The sequence below is a fragment of the Rhynchophorus ferrugineus genome, unplaced genomic scaffold (assembly GCF_030347505.1).
Source record: "Rhynchophorus ferrugineus isolate W39M unplaced genomic scaffold, kcgeb_rfMv2 rfM30, whole genome shotgun sequence".
NCBI classification, from domain to species: domain Eukaryota; kingdom Metazoa; phylum Arthropoda; class Insecta; order Coleoptera; family Curculionidae; genus Rhynchophorus; species Rhynchophorus ferrugineus.
The window spans coordinates 130,781-151,127 of record NW_027472609.1 but is presented as its reverse complement, the minus strand read 5'-3'; the positions used below and the strand labels follow the sequence as shown (position 1 = coordinate 151,127).

At 33.3% G+C, this 20,347-nt stretch overlaps 1 protein-coding gene and 3 long non-coding RNA genes across 5 annotated transcripts in view; all 4 read right to left on the bottom strand.

The window, feature by feature from the left end:
* Window positions 1-3,321: 3,321 nt before the first annotated feature.
* Window positions 3,322-4,610, bottom strand: LOC143205869 (uncharacterized). The gene is made up of 2 exons (XR_013007948.1): window positions 4,448-4,610; window positions 3,322-3,519 (listed from the first exon to the last, which is right to left on the bottom strand). It is a non-coding gene; the product is annotated as an uncharacterized LOC143205869 (long non-coding RNA).
* Window positions 4,611-8,062: 3,452 nt separating this feature from the next.
* The window catches only part of LOC143205872 (putative ATP-dependent RNA helicase DDX43), a 28,746-nt gene continuing 16,461 nt past the window's right edge, over window positions 8,063-20,347 (bottom strand). For both annotated transcript variants that reach the window (XM_076418909.1, XM_076418908.1), the window contains exons 2-9: window positions 10,990-11,100; window positions 10,663-10,928; window positions 9,776-9,905; window positions 9,346-9,718; window positions 9,175-9,284; window positions 8,591-9,110; window positions 8,369-8,537; window positions 8,063-8,302 (exon numbers count right to left, since the gene is read on the bottom strand). In XM_076418909.1, the coding sequence (XP_076275024.1) occupies window positions 8,183-8,302; window positions 8,369-8,537; window positions 8,591-9,110; window positions 9,175-9,284; window positions 9,346-9,718; window positions 9,776-9,905; window positions 10,663-10,928; window positions 10,990-11,100 (1,799 nt within the window). In that variant the 3' untranslated portion in view covers window positions 8,063-8,182. The remainder of the gene's footprint in view (window positions 8,303-8,368; window positions 8,538-8,590; window positions 9,111-9,174; window positions 9,285-9,345; window positions 9,719-9,775; window positions 9,906-10,662; window positions 10,929-10,989; window positions 11,101-20,347) is intronic.
* LOC143205890 (uncharacterized) lies at window positions 13,698-14,349 on the bottom strand. The gene is made up of 4 exons (XR_013007965.1): window positions 14,212-14,349; window positions 14,061-14,138; window positions 13,883-13,971; window positions 13,698-13,829 (listed from the first exon to the last, which is right to left on the bottom strand). It is a non-coding gene; the product is annotated as an uncharacterized LOC143205890 (long non-coding RNA).
* Window positions 14,603-19,691, bottom strand: LOC143205891 (uncharacterized). The gene is made up of 3 exons (XR_013007966.1): window positions 19,554-19,691; window positions 19,383-19,493; window positions 14,603-14,742 (listed from the first exon to the last, which is right to left on the bottom strand). It is a non-coding gene; the product is annotated as an uncharacterized LOC143205891 (long non-coding RNA).

Here is a 20,347-nt window from a genome sequence, read left to right as displayed (position 1 = left end):
TTGCTTAGAAGAAAAAGAAGAACAATGGCAGAAATACCAGAAGAAATGGATAGTAGCTGGTGATTTTAATACCAAGCACACTTTATGGGCGGCAATACAATAAACAACAGAGGTTCAAATCTGATAACCTGGACCATATCACACCGACTGGAACTAGTGCAGAATGAACAAACAGCTCCCGCCTTTATCAGTAGTACGGGAAACAGCAACAATGATATCACCTGGAGTCGAGAAGTGAACGTGATCAACTGGAAGGTAGAAAAAACTGGAGACACTAAGCGACCACAAATACATCCGCTTCGAAATAGAGGGTAAACTCCAGAGAAACAAGACATCGAAGAAAAAGTTTGATTATCACGGGACCAACTGGCAAAGATTACAATGCAAACAGACGAAATTGAAAAATAAGCGGAGCAAATGCAAGCAGCTTTCCAGAAAGCCACTAAACTGTTAAAAACACCCACCATCATAATAAAAGAAGACAACCAATTGTGGGATGGAGAATGCCAACAGAAGAAATTGGAACTTAGACGAAAAGCCGATTCGATCAGACGAGAAGACGGGGCCAAGACCGACCTCGTGAGGGAATATGAAGTAATGAAGCGAGCATTCAAGAAGCTTATCAAAGAAAAGAAGAAGCATGTAAATGAAATAATAGAAAACACATTCGAAATTGAACCATGGCATAGAGTCTAGAAAATAATAAAGACTCTTAAGAGTCGGCAGGGGGAAAATAGTTGAAAAACTGCAAGATGCCGAACTGGGCAATATGTATAACCTTGAGAAACAAAAGGTAGAAAAATATCATACATAACAAAAGGAGGAAGAAAAAGAACAACTTGTAAGGATCATAACAAGGGTCACTAATGGAGAATGGAGCAAACAAGATGAAGGCGAAGAAGAAATACAAGAAGCTGAACTAGACTGGGTCATAATGAATTTAAAAAACAAGGTGAGCGGCAAGGATAATATTCCACACGAAGTAATGAAAAGAACCTGGGATATAAAGAAACAATAATTATTGACACTATACAGAATTTGCTACAACGCAGGATACTTCCCCAAGGTATGGAAAACAGCAAAACTTTGCTGGTTAAGGAAGAAGTCCGGAGGACAAAGGCCAATCAGCCTACGGCCGACCCTGGGGAAAGTATATGACAAAATATTGAATAGGAGATTGTAAGCGATTTGTGAGAAGAACAATATATACCACCCAATGCAGTACGAATTCAGAAGTGGCAAAGTGGAAGCCATACGAGACCTAAAGAACTGGGTTGAGTCGGAACAAAAGAACGCAAGACATGTGCTGGTTGTGGCTTTAGATCTAGAAAATGCTTTCAATACAGCAACACAAGTTACTGCATTAAGTGAAATGAAAGCAGGAATTAACGAGAAAATTATACGTTCAGTTGCAAGTTTCCTAACTGAAAGATCGGTAATCAGCAACAAAATAGAGTTCGGAATAGAGAAGGGGTGCCCACAAGGATCGAGCATAGGCCCGATTCTATGGTTGATTAATATGAACTCCTGGTTCGATAAGATAGCTGAGATTGGCACACAACGGACACATGTGATAGCACAAATGTTCGCCGACGACCAAATCATCGCAATCAGCCATCGAACACCTACTGAAATTAAAGAAGAATGGAACAAATGCTGGCGCAAATGCTTAGAATGGACAGAAGAATCAGGAGCACAATACAATATAGAAAAAACGGAAGCTATGAAATATCCAAAGAAGGAGATCCCCTTTACGATGGAAGAATTGAAGAAAAGAAGAAATGACCGCAGGACAGAAATCCCAGTAGTACCCAGGAGGACCAGATTTCCGAAGATAAGAATTAAATTAAACGAAGAAATCATAACTCCTAAGGACCAGATGAGGTACGGAAATATGGCAAGGGACATAATGAAAAATGTATACGACAAAGTCGTGAAGCTAGTCGTGAAACGCGAATCAAAGATACGCCCTAATATTAATCAACGGCGCGTATAAAACAGCACCGACGAGCGCGCTACAAGTAATCGCAGGAGTAGTTCTTCTACCAATAGAAGCCGAAGCAAGAGCATGAGCGGCAGAAAAATACGGTTATCCACCAGGCCCGCCAAGGCCGGAGCAAAAATACATGCGTTGGCCATGGGAAAAACCGTGGAGATCGGATTCGTTGGACACCGAGCAGAACGAGATAGGAAGACACATAGCGAAGGTATGGACGGATGCTAGTGTGAAGCAGGAAAAAGCAGGAGCATGTATATTCATTCGCAGGCGCGACGGGACGGAGGAAGAGGCATGCATCAGGCTAGAAAATGGAATTAAGAGCAGGGTAGCTGAATTTCTAGCCATACATGAAGCCATAAGAATACTAGAAGAACATGGCGATATGCATGCCGTCATCAAAACAGATAGCAGAGCGACTATCTGGCAGCAGGAGAACGACGAGACAAAGATCAGACCGGTAGCCGAAGTACAAAAGGTACTGCGAGAGCGAGCAGCCAGGGGTACCAAAACGGAAATATTATGGGAAAAAAAGGCTTACCACAACGGAATCAACAAAGGTCGACAAACTAGCCAAGGCTGCCACTGAGAAGAATCAAGCAGACAAAGACGGACTGGGTTGCACCAGCAGTACAACTGATAACAAATCATGGATACATGGAAGCATACATCAAGAGGTTCAGACTGAAAATCATGGAAGCAGTATGCGGATGCAGCCAAGATAGTCATCATGAATGAATGCACAAAGGCCGAAAGGTTGAGCGCCAGAGATCTTTATAAAATTTCTATGATCAGATGGAAATGAGAAATGCACTCAACAAAACAAACAAGAAGAAAATTGAAATATTGAATGATTGGGCAAACAAAGTTATTAATGAAGAAGAAAATATCGCTGAAGTCCAGCAATCCCGGAACTGACAGCTGATAATAATAAGAACAACAAGAAGAAATCAGTAATATAAACCCTCATTATTATTATTATGATTAATTAAACCAATAAAGCACAATACAAATAATAGCCGTGTCAAGATAACTCTCTATACATATATTTTCAACATACTATATCCTTCAAAATAACCCCCTCGCATTAATACAAATAAAAAGACCAGTAATGATAAGAGACGCCCCTTGAGAAAGATAGAGATAGGCACAGATAATTCCACCATCCCACAAATAGACATTCAAAATGATTAGTAATAGGCATACTGTTATTAGCGTTACTGCATGCAACTATTACATAGTTTACTTCAAAACAATGGTTACTATAATCATAGCATTATTAAGTAATTTATGTAATAATAATATAAGCAAGAAAAAATGCCAAATTATAGGAACCATAAAACAATTAAAATAAGCTGACGATCCGGAACGACGAGCATGGGAGTATATGCTTCAATCATGTAAAATGGCATGGAGAAGATCGAGAGGTGCTGATGGTTTGCTTTAGTTTGAGCAATAGCACTACAGGTCCGCATCTTCATCACATAAACAACATAGGAGTCTTGTTGTGTAGCCCAATCTACCTAAAAATAAAGACAATAAGTAAATGGGGTTAGGACTGCTCAAATAGACAAATAATATCAAAATCCATAAAGAAATATAAATTTTCTAATTCACCAAATGAGATGGCATAAATTCATATCATCTCATATCTATCCTCACAAAATAACCTCCGCACAACCTCTGCATAAAGCACAATCATCTAAAACAATCATTCAAAGGACAGAGACACACCTCATAAAACAAGACAAGTAATAATCATCTTATAGTGTAGAAAAGTCGCAAATTCATAGTATCAATAGTCCCAAAATGCTTTGCACCACTAGAACACAATCAATTCCATCAATTCATAAATAAACTGTTGATATCCCAATGGGAGGATGATTGGCAACAAAAGTAGTTGAACAATATGAAACACATTCACGAAGTTACAGCACCGACCCACGGGGTTGTAATCTCAATAGACCTCATACCTTGCAAATCAAAACACATAAGTCATCTAACTAATAAATTTCGAACAAATAAGTCTAATAAAAACAAATATAATATTCAACATACCTGAAAGCACTCAAGCAAAGGCCAAAACCCTAATCTGATAGCGTTTAATCATCGAGTACAGAAGGGCTGCATGGTGCCACGGATAGCTTCGGATATATTATCTCCAAATAAATCATGGTCAATTCCACCAGTTCTGCCAAAGAATCTGAAGAAGAAAAATACAATAAACAAATACACTGCTGATATCTTGGTGGGAAAATAACTAGCAACAAAATAAAATAAAATAAATGTAGTTAAACAACATCAAAATATATTTATAGCGTCACTTCACGATCCCTCGGAGTGGTAATCTCAGTGGACTTCATGCCTTACGAAATCAAAACACACGGGTCATCTAATGAATCAGTTCCGAATAAGATAAGATATATGGATAATGATAACATCTAAACTCACCCTGAAATAATACCAAATATTCATGCAAAAGTACAATCCTAGTCTGGTGGTATTCAATCGTCAAGCACAAGCAAATTTCCTAGTGACACAGATGGTGTCCGACAAAACCTCCAAGTGGTACGAGGGGGTAAAACAAACAAGTCATAGGTCGCCAAATCACACAAGATCGGTCTAATCCATAAGAAACCCTAAAAACACAACAATAATAATATAAAATAAACAAAACGTATAAACAGAACGAAGACATAACCTCCCATGCGCGTACGTCAATTCTTCAAAATGAGAAACGAAAACAATATATAACGATATAAATTACGGGTCACTCTAATTTAATAATAAAAGGAAAAGATAGTAATTAAAACGGGAATATAAGAAATAATCCACAAAATCTACAAATTAAATGCGAAAATATACTAGAGAAAAAGAACAAGCGGCGCGCGACATCTAGCAAGAGCTAAGGCACTCAAAGGATAGGAATTTCAAAATAAGAAAACTGTAAAACTGTATCAATATAATTAAAAAAAATTGAAAATTATATTATATTCTATTATATTCTACTCTAAATTAATGAAATAAATTAATTGATATGATAGTCGAAATGTGCAAACTGGAATGAAGCGCATCCGGTAAGTTATAGAAGATGTGTAGTTGCTAAAACACTACAAGAGAGGAGAAATAGAATCGCTCAAGTTAAATCTCAAGAAGCAATGAGTGAAGAGAAAGAACCGACAAAATATAACAAAGTTAATGGTGAAATTACTTATACCCAAAGTATCAGTCAAACTAACCAAAGAGATACAAAGAAATATAAATCAACCACCGACGAATTGCTACTTGAACTAATAGGAACGCTGGACAGACAGGAAAAAATAATCCAATATTTTTCCAAAAGGATTGAAAAACTAGAATTGAAAAGTATTAGGCCTGTGGTCCTAAAAACCCGAAATGGCAAATAAATATATCCGAATAGCAGTTTCGAATGCAGCAACATCACGCTACCCTAGATAGGAAAAAAATAGATATTTGCTTAATATCAGAAAAACATTAATAAAAGAATCCTTCATAAAATTTAGAAGATATACATTTTATCATACCATACATCCAGCTAACACCGCAATAATAAAAAAGAACGTTTCCCACCATCAAAAAACCTGGGCTGTACGGTGTACCTCAAGACTCCAGTATCAGCCCAATTTTTAATTACATTCGACTCCATCAAAGAATTAAATACAAAGGCAATACCAAGGCAAATTAAAGTACGTTTCTTTGCAGATGATATTGTTATCTATTATACTCATTAGGACCACCAGATGAGCCGGCATTTTCTTCCAAAATGCTTTGATACTCTTCCTTCCTGGGCGGAAACAAAAGGTCTAAATTTCTAGGAATTATATTTGACTCACGGCTCAGCTGGCTCCCAAACATTAAATATATAAAGAACAGATACCTGGCTGACATTAGCCTAGTTAGATCCCTTGCTAATTTTCAGTGGAGTGCCCTCTTGAACATATATAGAGCGCTGACGTTGAGTAAGCTTGATTATGGCTGCCAGTGTTTCATTTCTGCAGCGCCCTCATTTATAAAAATATTTAATTAAATCCAAAACACAGCACTAGGATTGCGCTAGGAGTCTTTAGGAGTACCAGCCCGATGGATAGTTTACTTTGCGAAGCGGAGATTTCTTCCTTGAATTCTCGACGGGAGCTCCTGTTACTAAAGTATGTAGGCTCTTTGAGATTCAAGCCAAAATTGTCTCAATATGGGCTTGAATGGGTTTTTCTCTACCAACTGCAATATCACTATTTTGGGCAGAATATATAAAGGGTCTTGTCATAACTTTCAGAGAATTTCTAACCGTCTTTCAATAGAGATGCCTTCAGCTTATAGACCTGTGAATAAAACACCCTTCTGGAAAAATGCACCTATAACCGTTGATCTCTCGGTGAGGCTTCTTCCCAAAGATGGTCTCAGTTCTCTTAGTGCGCGCTCCCTTTTCAAACAAATCCTTTCTGAAAAATATCTTAATCCCCTCTTGGTCTACCCAGTGGTATCTAAGAGTAACGAATATACGGGAGCTGCATATATTTCGGCATTAAAATAAGAGCATTTTAAATTGCTCTCTTTGGCAAGAATTTTTACTGCCGAATTGCTGGCCATCAATAAAGCCCTGAAATACATTCATAACAGCCTAGAAGTGATCTCGGTGGTAATTGTCATTGACTCCATGAGCTCTCTAGGAGGTTTTGGATCAGTACAGACACATCATTCACTGATAATGTACATCCGCGAGCTAAACACCATCAATTATAATAGTGGCAAGAACATCATTTACATGTGGGTTCCACTTCACATGGGAACTGAGGGTAATGAATGAGCTGATTATCAAGCGGGGAGGAGGGAAGGATCGCTCTCGGAGGGTTTTCTTCATTGAAGCAGAGACCTGAATTCGCATTATACCACACCCTATAAAACTGGATCAATTAAACTGGTATTTGATGGCAAGTAATAAATTCTGCGAAGTAAAAAAATAATTTTACCAGAACCTTATTAAGCGCAAGTATATTCTCCCGACTTTGAATATCTGCAAATTGACTCACAAGTTTCTTCTTAAAGGAGGAAAAAAATGGGACGACACCCATTTGTAATAATTGCAGATCCCCGCTGAGCATCAGACACATCCTGGTCGAGTGTCATGGGTACGCCCTACAGAGACGGTTCTTTGGCCTAGAGGGATCAGTCATTAGATTACTTCAGTATATGTGATTAAGGTTATTAACATTTTATGCTAATTTCTGTATTTGTTTTAACTCAATTTTTAAATAAAATTATAACATTTGTTGCAGATAGTTCATCTTTAATTTGTCTTCTATGGCTTTCATTTATCTATTACTTTCTACTTAACATTGTGTCCCACATGGGAACTAACAACACACCAACAAATGAGAAATTAGAATTCTATTAAATTATTTTATAAATTAGTCCTCTATGGAATGTTCATTTTGACTATTGATACATAAAATTGCATTTTTAATACCTTCAATACTCTGTTAGTGTTTTTGTTAAGAAATGCATTTACTAGTAAAATCTGAAATCCAATAACAAGTACAACATTGAATTCTGGCTATGAACTTCTAGGCATTCCGATTGATGGTAAGTGATACACGTAGTACTTTCAACGCATCTTTGGTATATAAACGAAAGTTGAAAGCGAGCAATTACGATACCTTAAGTTTAATCAAACGAGCTTTGTTCTGAGGACTAATACATTCGCCTAATGTTATTATCAGTCACGTAAATGGAACAACTGATACCGGCAATATCGGTTCCGTATATATACTTCCACCATCGCAGAGTAGTGATTTTTGATGTGCATAGGGTCTACTAGTTCACCTCATCACATTTGGTATAATCTAAATTGGAATGAAATTAAAATTTTGTTATTACCAAATCAAGTATGAATGCATTTACGTGTGTCCAAATAAATATTAAAATTACTCGGTATTAATAATGATATTTTAATAGGACATCTTCTGTCGTGTCTGCCAGTTTTATTATAAAAGTATTATTAGCGTTGTTAAAAGGAAAAATTGATAGGGTTGAGCTAAAGAACTTATATAAATTAACGATGTTTATTCTTTAAATTATTAAAGGTTATAATATTAATATCATCCATTAACAAGTTAGTATGTATCATGATTAGATTATGATCATCAGCTATATTCTTAATTTTCATTATCAGCTCCAAAATTCTGCGAAGGTCAACGGTTTCCTTTTCGGCAATACTTCGTCCTCATTTTTCTTCCTATATAATTTGTCATATAGTTCCGCTAGTTCGCATAGATTCTTTGATACTTCCTGTCGTTAAGAATGGAAAAAATAATTAATAAAAATACTACTTGATGATTGTCGCCAATACATTACCTGGCTTGCCTCTTCCAGTATTTCTATAAGTTTGGATGCATTCGCCCAATCATCTTTGGTGAAGAAGCTGATCGATTCACATTCACCTGTTTTGCCAGCTCTTCCCGTTCGGCCAATTCTATGGACATATTCATCCATATATTTAGGGAAATCGTAGTTGATCACATGCCTGGTAAAAGCGAAACAATTAACTATGCTAAAGGGGAAACATGTTACACTTACGTAACATCTCCGATATCTAAGCTGGAAACTACATCTGTGGCAATCAAAATGCTTGCGGTTCCGTCTGTTATATCGTTAATGGCTTGTTCACGATCTTCTTGCTCCATGCCGCCATATATTGAAGCACTGGGTAGCCGCCTCATAACGCACTCGACAGAGATATAAACGGCTTTTCCTTTCGTACCGCAGAACACAATCACTTTATCGTTAATACTCAATTTATCTAATAAATCGAAGAGAAGATTCTCTTTTTCACTCTCCTTACACACTACACAAGTTTGCTTCACCGAGTGCGTTGCTGTTAGATCTCTAGAACCGACGTAAACTTGTACTGGATCTTTTGTATAGCTAGCGGCCAGGCGTCTTACGCCCGAAGGCCATGTAGCGCTCATCATCACGGTTTGCCTCGTAGGCCTGATACCATAGAGCACCCGTCTTATTTGTGCCTCGAATCCCATGTCTAACATACGATCCGCCTCGTCTAATACCACGTAAGTGATATTTTCGATAAATAAGTCACCTAAAAAGATAATATACATTGTCAGATTATTGGAAACAACATTTAAGTAAGTCGAAGCTCTCACCTGAATTCATCAGATCATTCATTTTTCCGGGAGTTGCGATTACGATATCGACATTTTCCTGTAGAGCAGCAACTTGTTTCTTGCGGTCGACACCGCCGTACACGCAGCACCTGTAAGAAGATAATCTCATTTAAAGGTTTGCACGACACCTTATCTCTCTAAAATACTTACGACGTTATTGCGGAGTATTGATATTTATTCACCTCCTTATTTATTTGAATAACCATTTCTCGTGTGGGCGCCACAATGAGGACGGCCGGTCCGCGTCTTTCTTCGTTCGGCGTCATTTGACCCTCAATGTGAATGAACGCCGGTAACAAGAACGCCAACGTTTTCCCGGACCCAGTTTGAGCAATACCAATCATATCCTCTCCCGATAATAAAATCGGCCAAGCCTGGCACTGTATAGGCGTTGGTTCGTGGAATTTCGCTTTATTGAGCTTTACTAAAATCTCTGGACAGTTATAAAATGCCTGCTCAAATGTTAACAATGGCTTGGCTATGGGCTTAACTACATCATTTTTTCCCATAATTCTATCGACAACTGAAAATATTTAACTTGTAATTTTAAGTGAATTTTAACACATGCGTGGCCACTTACCTATATTACTTTTCATGAACCTTATTTGGGCAACACTTTTCTCCGTTAAGGCACTTACTTGAGGGTGTTCCTCATAAAAATTTTTCTTAATTTCGGGAAATTGGGACCAATAGACTTCTTCCTCCCTTAGCTGATAAAAAGTAAATTATTATAAATGTACAATATTATCAACTGACAAGCCAAGATTGTGGCCTAGAAGTACAGATGCAATCGACTTCTTCATAATATGGTAATTTGACCATTTCCCTAAATTATATAAACGTAGAGCAAACTTAATATAATAGTTCTCCAAATCCATCCATACTTCCAAATCCAATTCCAAATTCATTAATTACTTAAACCCCAACTAAGTTGGCCTATAAACAAACGGATTCATAAAGTAAATATTTTCTTGCGTTCCAAATTTAATAATTGTCCTAAGGAAGCCAGAGTTTGTATTACCGATAAAAGAAAATTCAGAATAATATGAAGTTTTTTTTAGCATTATAAATACTATTTAAAAGACCACGACGAAGCAGTAAGGAAATTCCTATGTTAAATATACAAAATTAACAATTAGACATTGGAATAATGTAGAATCAGTTTGAATGAGAATACATCTGTCTATGTCCATTTTACAGTCTACAGAGAAAATATTTCCCTATCAGAATAGGTAATATCCAAATTCTATATGCTAATACAGCTACAAAATTATGAATAGGATCAAGAAAGATATTCCAGAAGTTTCATTCCACAAGAATTTATCAGCTTTTTTGAACTAATTCTACTCTATCAACACACAAAATGCAATTCGCAAATTTTTAGTAATACCAATAATAATTATATAAGATATTGTGTAATATTAATTAATTTTGATGACCTTTATAACAAATATGTGAAAAACTTACGCATTCATCTGAGTCGAAATAATCTTTCTTGGGAGGGCTTTTTTTCAGAGGTTCAATAATAACTGGTACTGGCGCAGGTGGTAGCTCTGGTACAAGAGGTGCTGGCGAATGTTTAGTTTTTGCAACAAGTATTTTAATTGCCTTATTGCTTGCCTTGGTGGAACCAATAACACTGATTAGAGTTTTGTTTCCATTCAATTGATTAGTCACCTGAACACTTGCGCCTGTTTCTCGCTCTAGAGCTCTAATATTGACACCCCCTTTCCCTGTAAATAATAAATATAATAGTTGTTTTGTTCTAAGAATGTTTAAATATTTCATGCTAACCTATAATCTTTCCGATAAATCTGTTTTCTATCCATAGTTCTGTTACGCTATCAGAAGTGTTCTTGCGGCTGCTGTTATAACAGGGGTTGTTGTCCATGCCCCTCTTATTTTCTGAAATGAGTTGATTAAATATAATGCATTTAGAAAAATCAATTGTTCTTTAAATTTTGGCAGGTTATTTAAAAATTTTTTTTAAGTAACTTACCGTGTCTATAACTCATTTTACATAAAGTTACAAATAATTCAAAAGGTTTCACAAATATTTAATTTTAACCTGTATCAAGGAAAGTTCGTAGATGAATGATACCTTGAGCCCATAGAATAATAGAGATGCAATTCATTAGGGGACTCTGGCGCAAAGTTTTGCTTTGCACAATACCCACAGGGCGCGACAGTTGGCCATTCAAGTAATTTGATTGGTCAATATAAATCTCCAATATAGGCACCTGTTTGAAAATTATTTTACTATAAAGATGTTTGATCGGACCATTAGTAATGTCTGGCACGTGAAGCCTTGACGTCATATTCAATTGACCAATGAAATTTTAACAAAAACTATTTTTTTCTGAAATAAATATATTAAATAAAATTCATTAAAATATAAAATATAATATGTAAAAATAAATAAATATAAATATAATCAATAACAATAAACAAATATAAATAAGGTATATCCATAAAATATAAAAATAAATATATCTATAAAATATAAATATTATATACCTATATATACAATCATAAACAAAAAACTTGGGTGCATTCCAAATTAAAATTATCTCTTCCCTCTTTTTCCTTTTTGATATTTGTTCAGGGCCATTCATTTAATAGGACCTATCCATAGTTCTGTCTTTATTTTCTTGTACTGAAAGTAAACTTTGAGATTTTTCCCTCTTAAAATTCTGTTGAGCTGTTTTACTCAAAAAGTATATAGCGCACCTTGTTAGTACTTTTAATATTCAATCTGAAAGATCATTATGGAATTTACAATTAAAGGGTTTTAAATTTACTTTTTTTTAAACATTTGACAAACATTTTGTTATATTAATGACGTGGCAAAATCACTGAATAAAATAAAAGAGATAGCTCAAAGACCTACTGACATTATAATAAAACAATTTTGCTGGAGCCTGGGGCATGACAATATGCATCTATAAAATGAGTCTCAATTTGTGAGTCTACTGATTTGTTCATAATTGTGTGTTAGGAAAAATCACAATTAATTTCTTTTTTCAAAAGTTTTACTAAATAACCTGAGATGTATACTATGATACAATATAAAACTTTGTTTGCTCTTATAGGAACATCTAAAACTGAAGTTATAAAGTCAAGTTGCAATTTCTCAACTCTTGGAAATACATCCCCTATTATTAAAGAATGTAAATTATCTAAAGCGGCTTCATGTTCATCCACAATATTCTAATGGTGAATGAGATGAAAAGAAAGAACTTATAGGGAACGCTTTAAATGACTTCTTAAAGATACTAGATGAAGGATGTATATTCCTGGATCCCTGAGCTCTAATAGATCCAAAAACATTTTCCAAACTATCTTGGTTAAGAATCCTTAAGCTAATATATTTGCTGAGAAACTTACTCAAATATTTTTGCTTTAATAAAATGAACCCCCTCAAGGTAGTTATTAATTTTTTGATTGACGGCCCTCTAACAAATTTATTTTTACTTAGGTAATAAAATTTTGAACTATTCAGATATTGAATCGCTTTACACCACACTTCTTCGTGTTTCAATATCCCCCCTTTATTGATGGTGTATAATCCTTCCTTAAAGAGTTACAACTATCAAATAGTTGATCCAAAAATAAAAGAATATCTCCTGTCTGCATAGCTTCTTTCAGGAGGAGATTAATATCTGAAATTAAAAAATAAATATTTGAATGATTATTAATATGAATAAACTCACCCCAACTTGCTTTATTACACATAAACAATTCTTGACCTTCATCTTGGTACTTTTTCAGGAACTACATGTTGGTCTGTTAATTCCCTTACATAAATGAGGGATATCATAAAGTGGATTTTTTTTATTTACTTTGAATTCACAAGAATTTAAAAAGTTAACTGTGCCAATAAACTATTGATAGTAGCCTGATTAGCAGATCCCTGGTCGCAGACTGTGCAGAGGATTTATAAACCTTAAAATGATTGAAATTATAGACATTTTTAAAACTGCCGATTTAACTGGGCCATGGGAATATGTAAAGCAGATAGTTTTCTTCCATTCTCTGAACATGCCCTTTACATTGAAAACACTTACATAGTTTGCTATGGCTGCATTTCTATTGGTCCCTTGATTCTCCAGCTCTTCAATGAAATCTTGTTTTAAATTATATTGCAAGTTGGGTGCTAAGTTCAAATTGTCGAAGATAAGTAACACAATATTTATCATCATCAGTCATCTTTTGTATTGCCCTTTTGACTAAGAAAAACATTTGTTCATTTAAACCCGCTCGAAGTGGTATTTTCCAAAGCAGAGCTAGACATGTACCCCTTGAAGGGAGAGCAAACATTTTTGACAATATCCTATAGACTTTTCTGCTAGATTTCAAGAGGCCTACAGCCATAACTTTCTCTCTTGTTGTAAACTGTTTTTCTCTTGGGGCTCTCTTTTGATTCTTTAGTTGGGAAATTAAAAAGCTGTATGCTGAGGAGTTTATATCTTGGAATATTTCAGAATGATCTAGTGATTTTAAACGATCTTTACAGATAGATGCTAGTTTCTTCTTCTATGTACTATATTTATGATTATCTATAATTTTTTGGTGTTAAATATGTTTGACGAAATTAACCAACCATTTAATATGACTGTTGTAGCTGCGAAAATCTGAAAAAATTCCTCTTAGTACTAATTATTAAACTAATACAGTGTATTATTACCTTTTGTTGGAATTTGTACAGTCGTAGATAGCACATAATTTGAACAACCTTGTTGAGGTTCTGGAAAAATGAAAATAGGAAATTCGAAACTGGAAATAGAAAATGGAACTTAGTAATTAACGGTAAGAATGAGCAGAAAGGGGGGTACTGGCTGAATTAATACAAACATTACCATTACCTTCTGATGTTTGATCAAATGTCGATGACACTAGCTTTGAACACCCTGGTTGAGAGCCTGGAACGATGAAAATAGGCACTACAAATATAGAAAGACAGTTCATGAATTAATTGTGACAATTATGAACAGAAAAGTGACTTCTTCAATTTACCTTTTAGTTGTTTTTTGAGCTTTAACTTGAGCTACTCTATTTCCCCTCTCTTGAAAAGCTAACATAAATGTGAAATAAATAAATGTCATTTTTATTCTTTTCCTTTTTTAAAATCATTGTCGCATTTAAACATCTAAGCCCATTTTGGTTAAAATCTGCGATAATTTTTTCACTTTTAGATGTTGATTGTTTGTCTTCATAAGAGTGCCATTGCAGTTTCAGCAACTCTAGACAATCTATTATTTTCGTGAATGTTGTACGAACATTCCACGTTCAATTTTATTTGCCCATTATTTAGTACCATTGCTTTGAACACTATATAGTTGGACCTCAGTGTTTCGTAAAGCAAGTCAAAGTCGGTAACATTACTTTGGATAATTGAGGGTCGCCTGGGCATTCTAATTTTTTTATTTTATTCATTGATTTTTTTTATTTTTAATTGCTGCGGTGAAGATCCTGGGGAATTATTTGCTTTCTTCTTATTTTTAACCGTTATCCAGCCTACTTCTTTCTGCAATTCTTCTTCAACTGCTTCAAAACATAAAAAGTAAAACAAAGAAACATATTAATAAACTATTTTTAAAATTATTGTTTTAGTTACATCACATAGTAGTCATTATCGACGGATCTATTGAAGGCAAGTGTAGTTCAATTTATTCATTTATGTTCATTTTGCTGTTTGCCAATAAACATACTAAATAATTTGTTATTGCTGTATTGTTATTGTATTGTTGTTGGGTTAACGGATTGCAGACTTAAGATAAATGGCAAAATTTCAATATGCAGCTGCATACTATTTTCCCTATATATAAATGATATGTTAAATATACTTTAACATATCGGTAATGTAGCAGTCGATCTGACGTTATTTTGCCCTGGAATGACAGATCTTAAGTGGTGCTTTATACGCTAGTGAACAGAATTACGGTTTCAATGCTGGTCTACACGCTCCACGGATGTGTAAAAAAATCAACACATGTCTGATCTGTCTAAAAATCACGCGATTGGCATTGGAAATGCAAAGGCGGAAGAAAAAAAAACAACGATAGGACAGATCAAACAGCTATTTAGTATCTATTTAAATAACATTTTGGAATCTAATATTTAATATTATTCTACAAATAAAAATAAAGCAGGGAAGCCTTTAGAAATATTCCCAATTGTTCAAAAAGAATAATTATTTGAATTGTTTTTCTTTTATTATAATATTTCTTAAAATCAAATTCAAACTACCTTGGTAATATTTTCTTGAGCTTAAAAATTGAAATTAATAAAGTCTTATTAACGTCCCTTGTTAGGAAAAGTTGTATTTTTGAATGTACTTTCCCAAAATTAAGGATTAATTTGAGGATGTTAAAAGACAGATATCACCACCGCATATAAAATTTTAATTAATTGATACTGAAGATACTAGTTTTAATATGTCTATGTTGTCAGATATTTCATTGAAATCTACATAAACGATAAAATTAAACTAATGGTATATTTATTCATACCTTATTTGTAATTATTGGTTGTCTTTAAGACATGCAAGATAAATAATTTATCATTGTCAATTACAATTAAATAATATATTGGTGACTTTTTATTAACAGTGTAATAACAGTGACAATTTATTTTAATATTCAAATATATATTAAAGATTTCCATTGTTCTTGAGCGAGACACATTGAACATCAAAGGTTAAGTAAAGTATTTCAGTTGATTTCTATTTTAAATTCAATTCTGTCATTTAAAAATAATAATTCAGCTCTTCGAAGTAAAAGGCCACAATGCTACGACTTTATCATTAAAAATATTGGGCGATAATTTCTTGCTTTTATTGTTTTGTATTAAATTATTAGGTTTGAAGGTTATGCGATATTATTTCAACAATAGTAACAATAATTTCTATTATTGAGCTTCCGTAGAAATTGTTTATGAGAGTAATGTTAATTCAATTCTATAATTTAAAACTCCCCAAACAGGTTAGCAAATAATATCAGGTCAGGACTTTATTGCCAACTACATTATTACGTAATATTGTAATTTATAGATTGTATGAGATTATCTTCAATTTTTATTCTATTTCAGTCAATTTGTTTTGAATTTAACTAATAATAACAATTTCCATATAATTGGCTTATAAAAGTAACAAAACATTTCTTGTACTTTTTATTTTTGGTAAAGTAGTAACATCTTAGTTATGTAGAGTTGTTTTTAAACCCAGGACGTAAAATAAAACTATATTTTATAAAACAATATAAAATAATCAAACATCTTAAATATATAAAAACAGAGATCAATATAAATGATATAACAACTAATTACTCAATAAATGGCAATATAAATAATGAAAATAAGCGTGCGAGATCTCGATGTTTGATGTGATCGGGTGATAAGTGTGCAAACATAATAAAACGTAGCTAAGCAACCTATTTTCAATAACAAGGGTGAAATTAAAATATAATTGACATATTACCATGATAGATTCTTCTATTGTTAGGTAATTAAAATGTAACGGTAGTTGCAGTCTAAATACTGGCGGTTATAGTAGTATCAATAATAATGGTACGGATAAATGAATATTTCGACAAACACTGGTAATGGATGGTATTGATAATCTCAAATAAAGACAATGACAATGGTAGGCAATAAAATGAGTAACTAGGATGATTGAACCATTATAAAACTGAAAACGGTAACTGATAGTAATGATAAACTATGCTAGCATGTACTTCGTACTGTGTGCACATGTCATACTACATGTGCACACGGTACTAAGGGCGACGTACCAGCTTGTACCCCAACTATAAAGGACGCGCAATGAGATCAAAGGAGACAGACGCACAATATCCTGCCATTAGCGTTACTAGTAGTTGCCAGGCTAAAGCTAAGATATTTAATATATAATCTAATCAAAGTTTATTTATATATGCGCCATCAATATGTTTAATGTATTGCCTGTCGCATTTTGTAAATTCGTTTTAGTATCAGACTTTTCATTTTATTTTAGTTAAAAAGAGACACAATTCTGTCTGATATGAAACCGAAATAGCCTGTCAAAATCGTCCGGTTGTCAAACGTACTCAAAATTATTCAAAATATTATAATTACGGGTTGTAAACCAGCAAACCTTGTTTTAAGGTATTTCAAATCGCGGCAGCTTTTACTGATAATATTTTTTAGTGTTGCAGCTGCATTATTAGTACGGGCACGGTCACTAAACTATCTCAAAAAATTAAAAACAATATAACCTTAAATTCATCAAAAAGAAATCTTTTTTATGAGAAACAGGTGACGAATCAGCTTGATGTTAGCTATATCAGAGACCAAAACAGAAAGTAGTTTTTTCAATCGAAACATAATTTAATACAATTATCTCAGAGAATATTGTTTGTCGGGAAAGTATCCATAAAAAGCCAAAAGGTATACAGCTATTTGAGGCATGTAGAATATCCCTTCATACACTGTTGGGAATATAGGATTTAAGTGGTATAAATATAACCCACGAAGGGGTTTAATGGAACTTCCAAACATTGATTTTAAAGAATACAATTTTTAAAAACATTCAAAACATGTTAAAAACAAAATGAAGGGTGAATTATTATATCAATTTGTATATTTAGATGAGACATGAATATTTCAGAATGGTACATTGGGTCGCTCATGGCAAGATAAAAATAAATATAATGTAAAGACAACTAAAGTTGATGGAAAAATGTAAATGTTGGAATAGATATCGGTTAAGTTTTGTTAGTCATAACATTTATTAATAATTCATTGCATATAGTTCTTCATCCTGGAAACAGGAATGGTTTTATTTCTGGTGCAGAATTAGTGTTTTCCTCTAAGTCCAAGGATGACTATGAAGGAGAAAAGAACCATAATGTCTTTTTGCAGTAGTTTGAAAATCAGCTTTTAAAGATCTCGGAGGAACCATCAGTTATTGTTATGTACAATGCCCATACCATTGTACACTGGTGGAGAGGATCCCAACATGTGCATCAATCAAAATTAAGTTCAATGCAATTAAGGAATGGTTTAAAGTGCATAAAGTTTCGAATAAACCATGTTAAAGAATGAACTATTGCAAAATTTTACTTAGTAAATATAAATGAAATATTTAATTGCATTTTATGCAAATTACTTTTTAGAAATAATCCTGAGAGTACCACATTGGAAACAGAGTACTACGTCTTCCTCCTTATCACTGCATATTTCATCTAATTTAGTCGATATGGAGGAGGATATTCAAATTAGAATCTGGAATTATGGAAAGGGGCATTACTGAAAACAACACCTTCGGTCTGGACGAGCTCGATCAGACATATTGAAGAAGAAATTGACAAATAGTAGAACCATGAGCAAGTTTTTGACAGATTGGAAATAAACAGCTTAGTTATTCACTTGATTATTGTTTCTAAACGTGACAGTGATTGAATAAAACTTTATGAATGTTGGTTTATGATTCAATGCTGACAGTTACCAAGATCATGTACGTTATTGTCCATAATATACATGAACGTTTTATTAAAATATATGAGGAAAGAAATAATAGTAACTGTTTTGCAGATATGACAAATGTTTAAGGAGAATGTAGTGATTAAATGTTGTGTTATCAATAAAGATGTATACAGGTAGTAACAGAACAAACTAAGGAGAAATATACTAATATCAATATGACTTTACAAGGAAACGAGAACTAAAATGTATATATATATATATATATATATATATATATATATATATATATATATATATATATATACATAAAGGAGAAATACAATACAGTAAAGCAGAAATACAAGGTAAGGCTCTAACTTGAACTTTTTAAGGTAAGCCTTAGGGAAATATCTGTTTCAAGAAGTGACAGGAAATACTTTTACAACTTATCTAATTCTAATTTCTCATCGCAATCTCCACATATATATTAAATAAGCCAAAATAGAAATTCATAAAGTATAAGTTTATATTTTCCAGCAACTGAGAGAGTTAATAAAAGGCCTAGGGTTAATAGAACACAATACAAACAATACATTTGTAACAATCTGGTTCTAAATAAATATAACAAAAAGTAACTATCTTATTAAAATATTTATAATTTGTATGTATTTATTATTAGATAACGTCACTGTAAAAATGATGTACTAGCGTAAATTCAATTATGCAAATTAAAATATAACACTTACCAACTACTGTTAGTTGAACTTTGCAGTAGATACATAATTTAAACAATATTTGGATCTCTACCACGTGTGACTTTGACGTAAACTTTGAAGAAAAGTTAGATAAATTGCTTTCTGTAAAATATATATCATTTTTTTACTGCTGATTATCAATAAAATTATTTAGTTGTTTACCTTAATAGTCTTTTCTTTCAGGTAATTATTTGGCATATATTGGAAACTATTATATCTTGGGTTTCTCGATTAGGTCCTCGTTGTAATACATATCTACATAAAAACATGCCATTACCTTGCATGTATTTAAAATTCCCAGATTTTTTGTTGTAGAAAATTCTCATTTCACTTCCTCATATTTTTTAACATAATCAGATATATATATTTTAAATCAAATCCTACAACACAAACAATAATTAAACGAACGCGAACGAAGTTGTCCAGCAACTAAACTAATGGCGACGTTAGTTCTATAAAATTAGAGGTCTTAAGATTCGTCCACACATATGGCAATTATGAAATCGTTAAAAATCAATATATTAGCTCTCTGGTATTATTTGGGAATATATGAAGTGTGGGCTCAAAGGATTGTCATAGAGTCTAATTGGAAGTGGTGAGACACCAGTAATAAATCAAACAAAGCGGCAAATATATAAAAAAAATTTAATATTCCAATAAAATGTCAATTAATATTTTTACTTGATTATATTTAAACTTTATGAAAATAATTGCATTTCAAAACTTTTTGGTGCTGTCTATTAAAGCTGCATATTATAAGATATAATTTTATTAAATTAATCTGTAAAATGTTCCTAATATCAATGTGGACTTCATATAATTATGTGAATATTTAGGTTTCGAAATGATCTAGAAAAATGGTAAACGATGTAAAATCAAATATTTGTCATAATATTATCATCATTTTTGCTATAAAGAATTTAAACTAGATAATTTATAGATCCTCTATATATGAT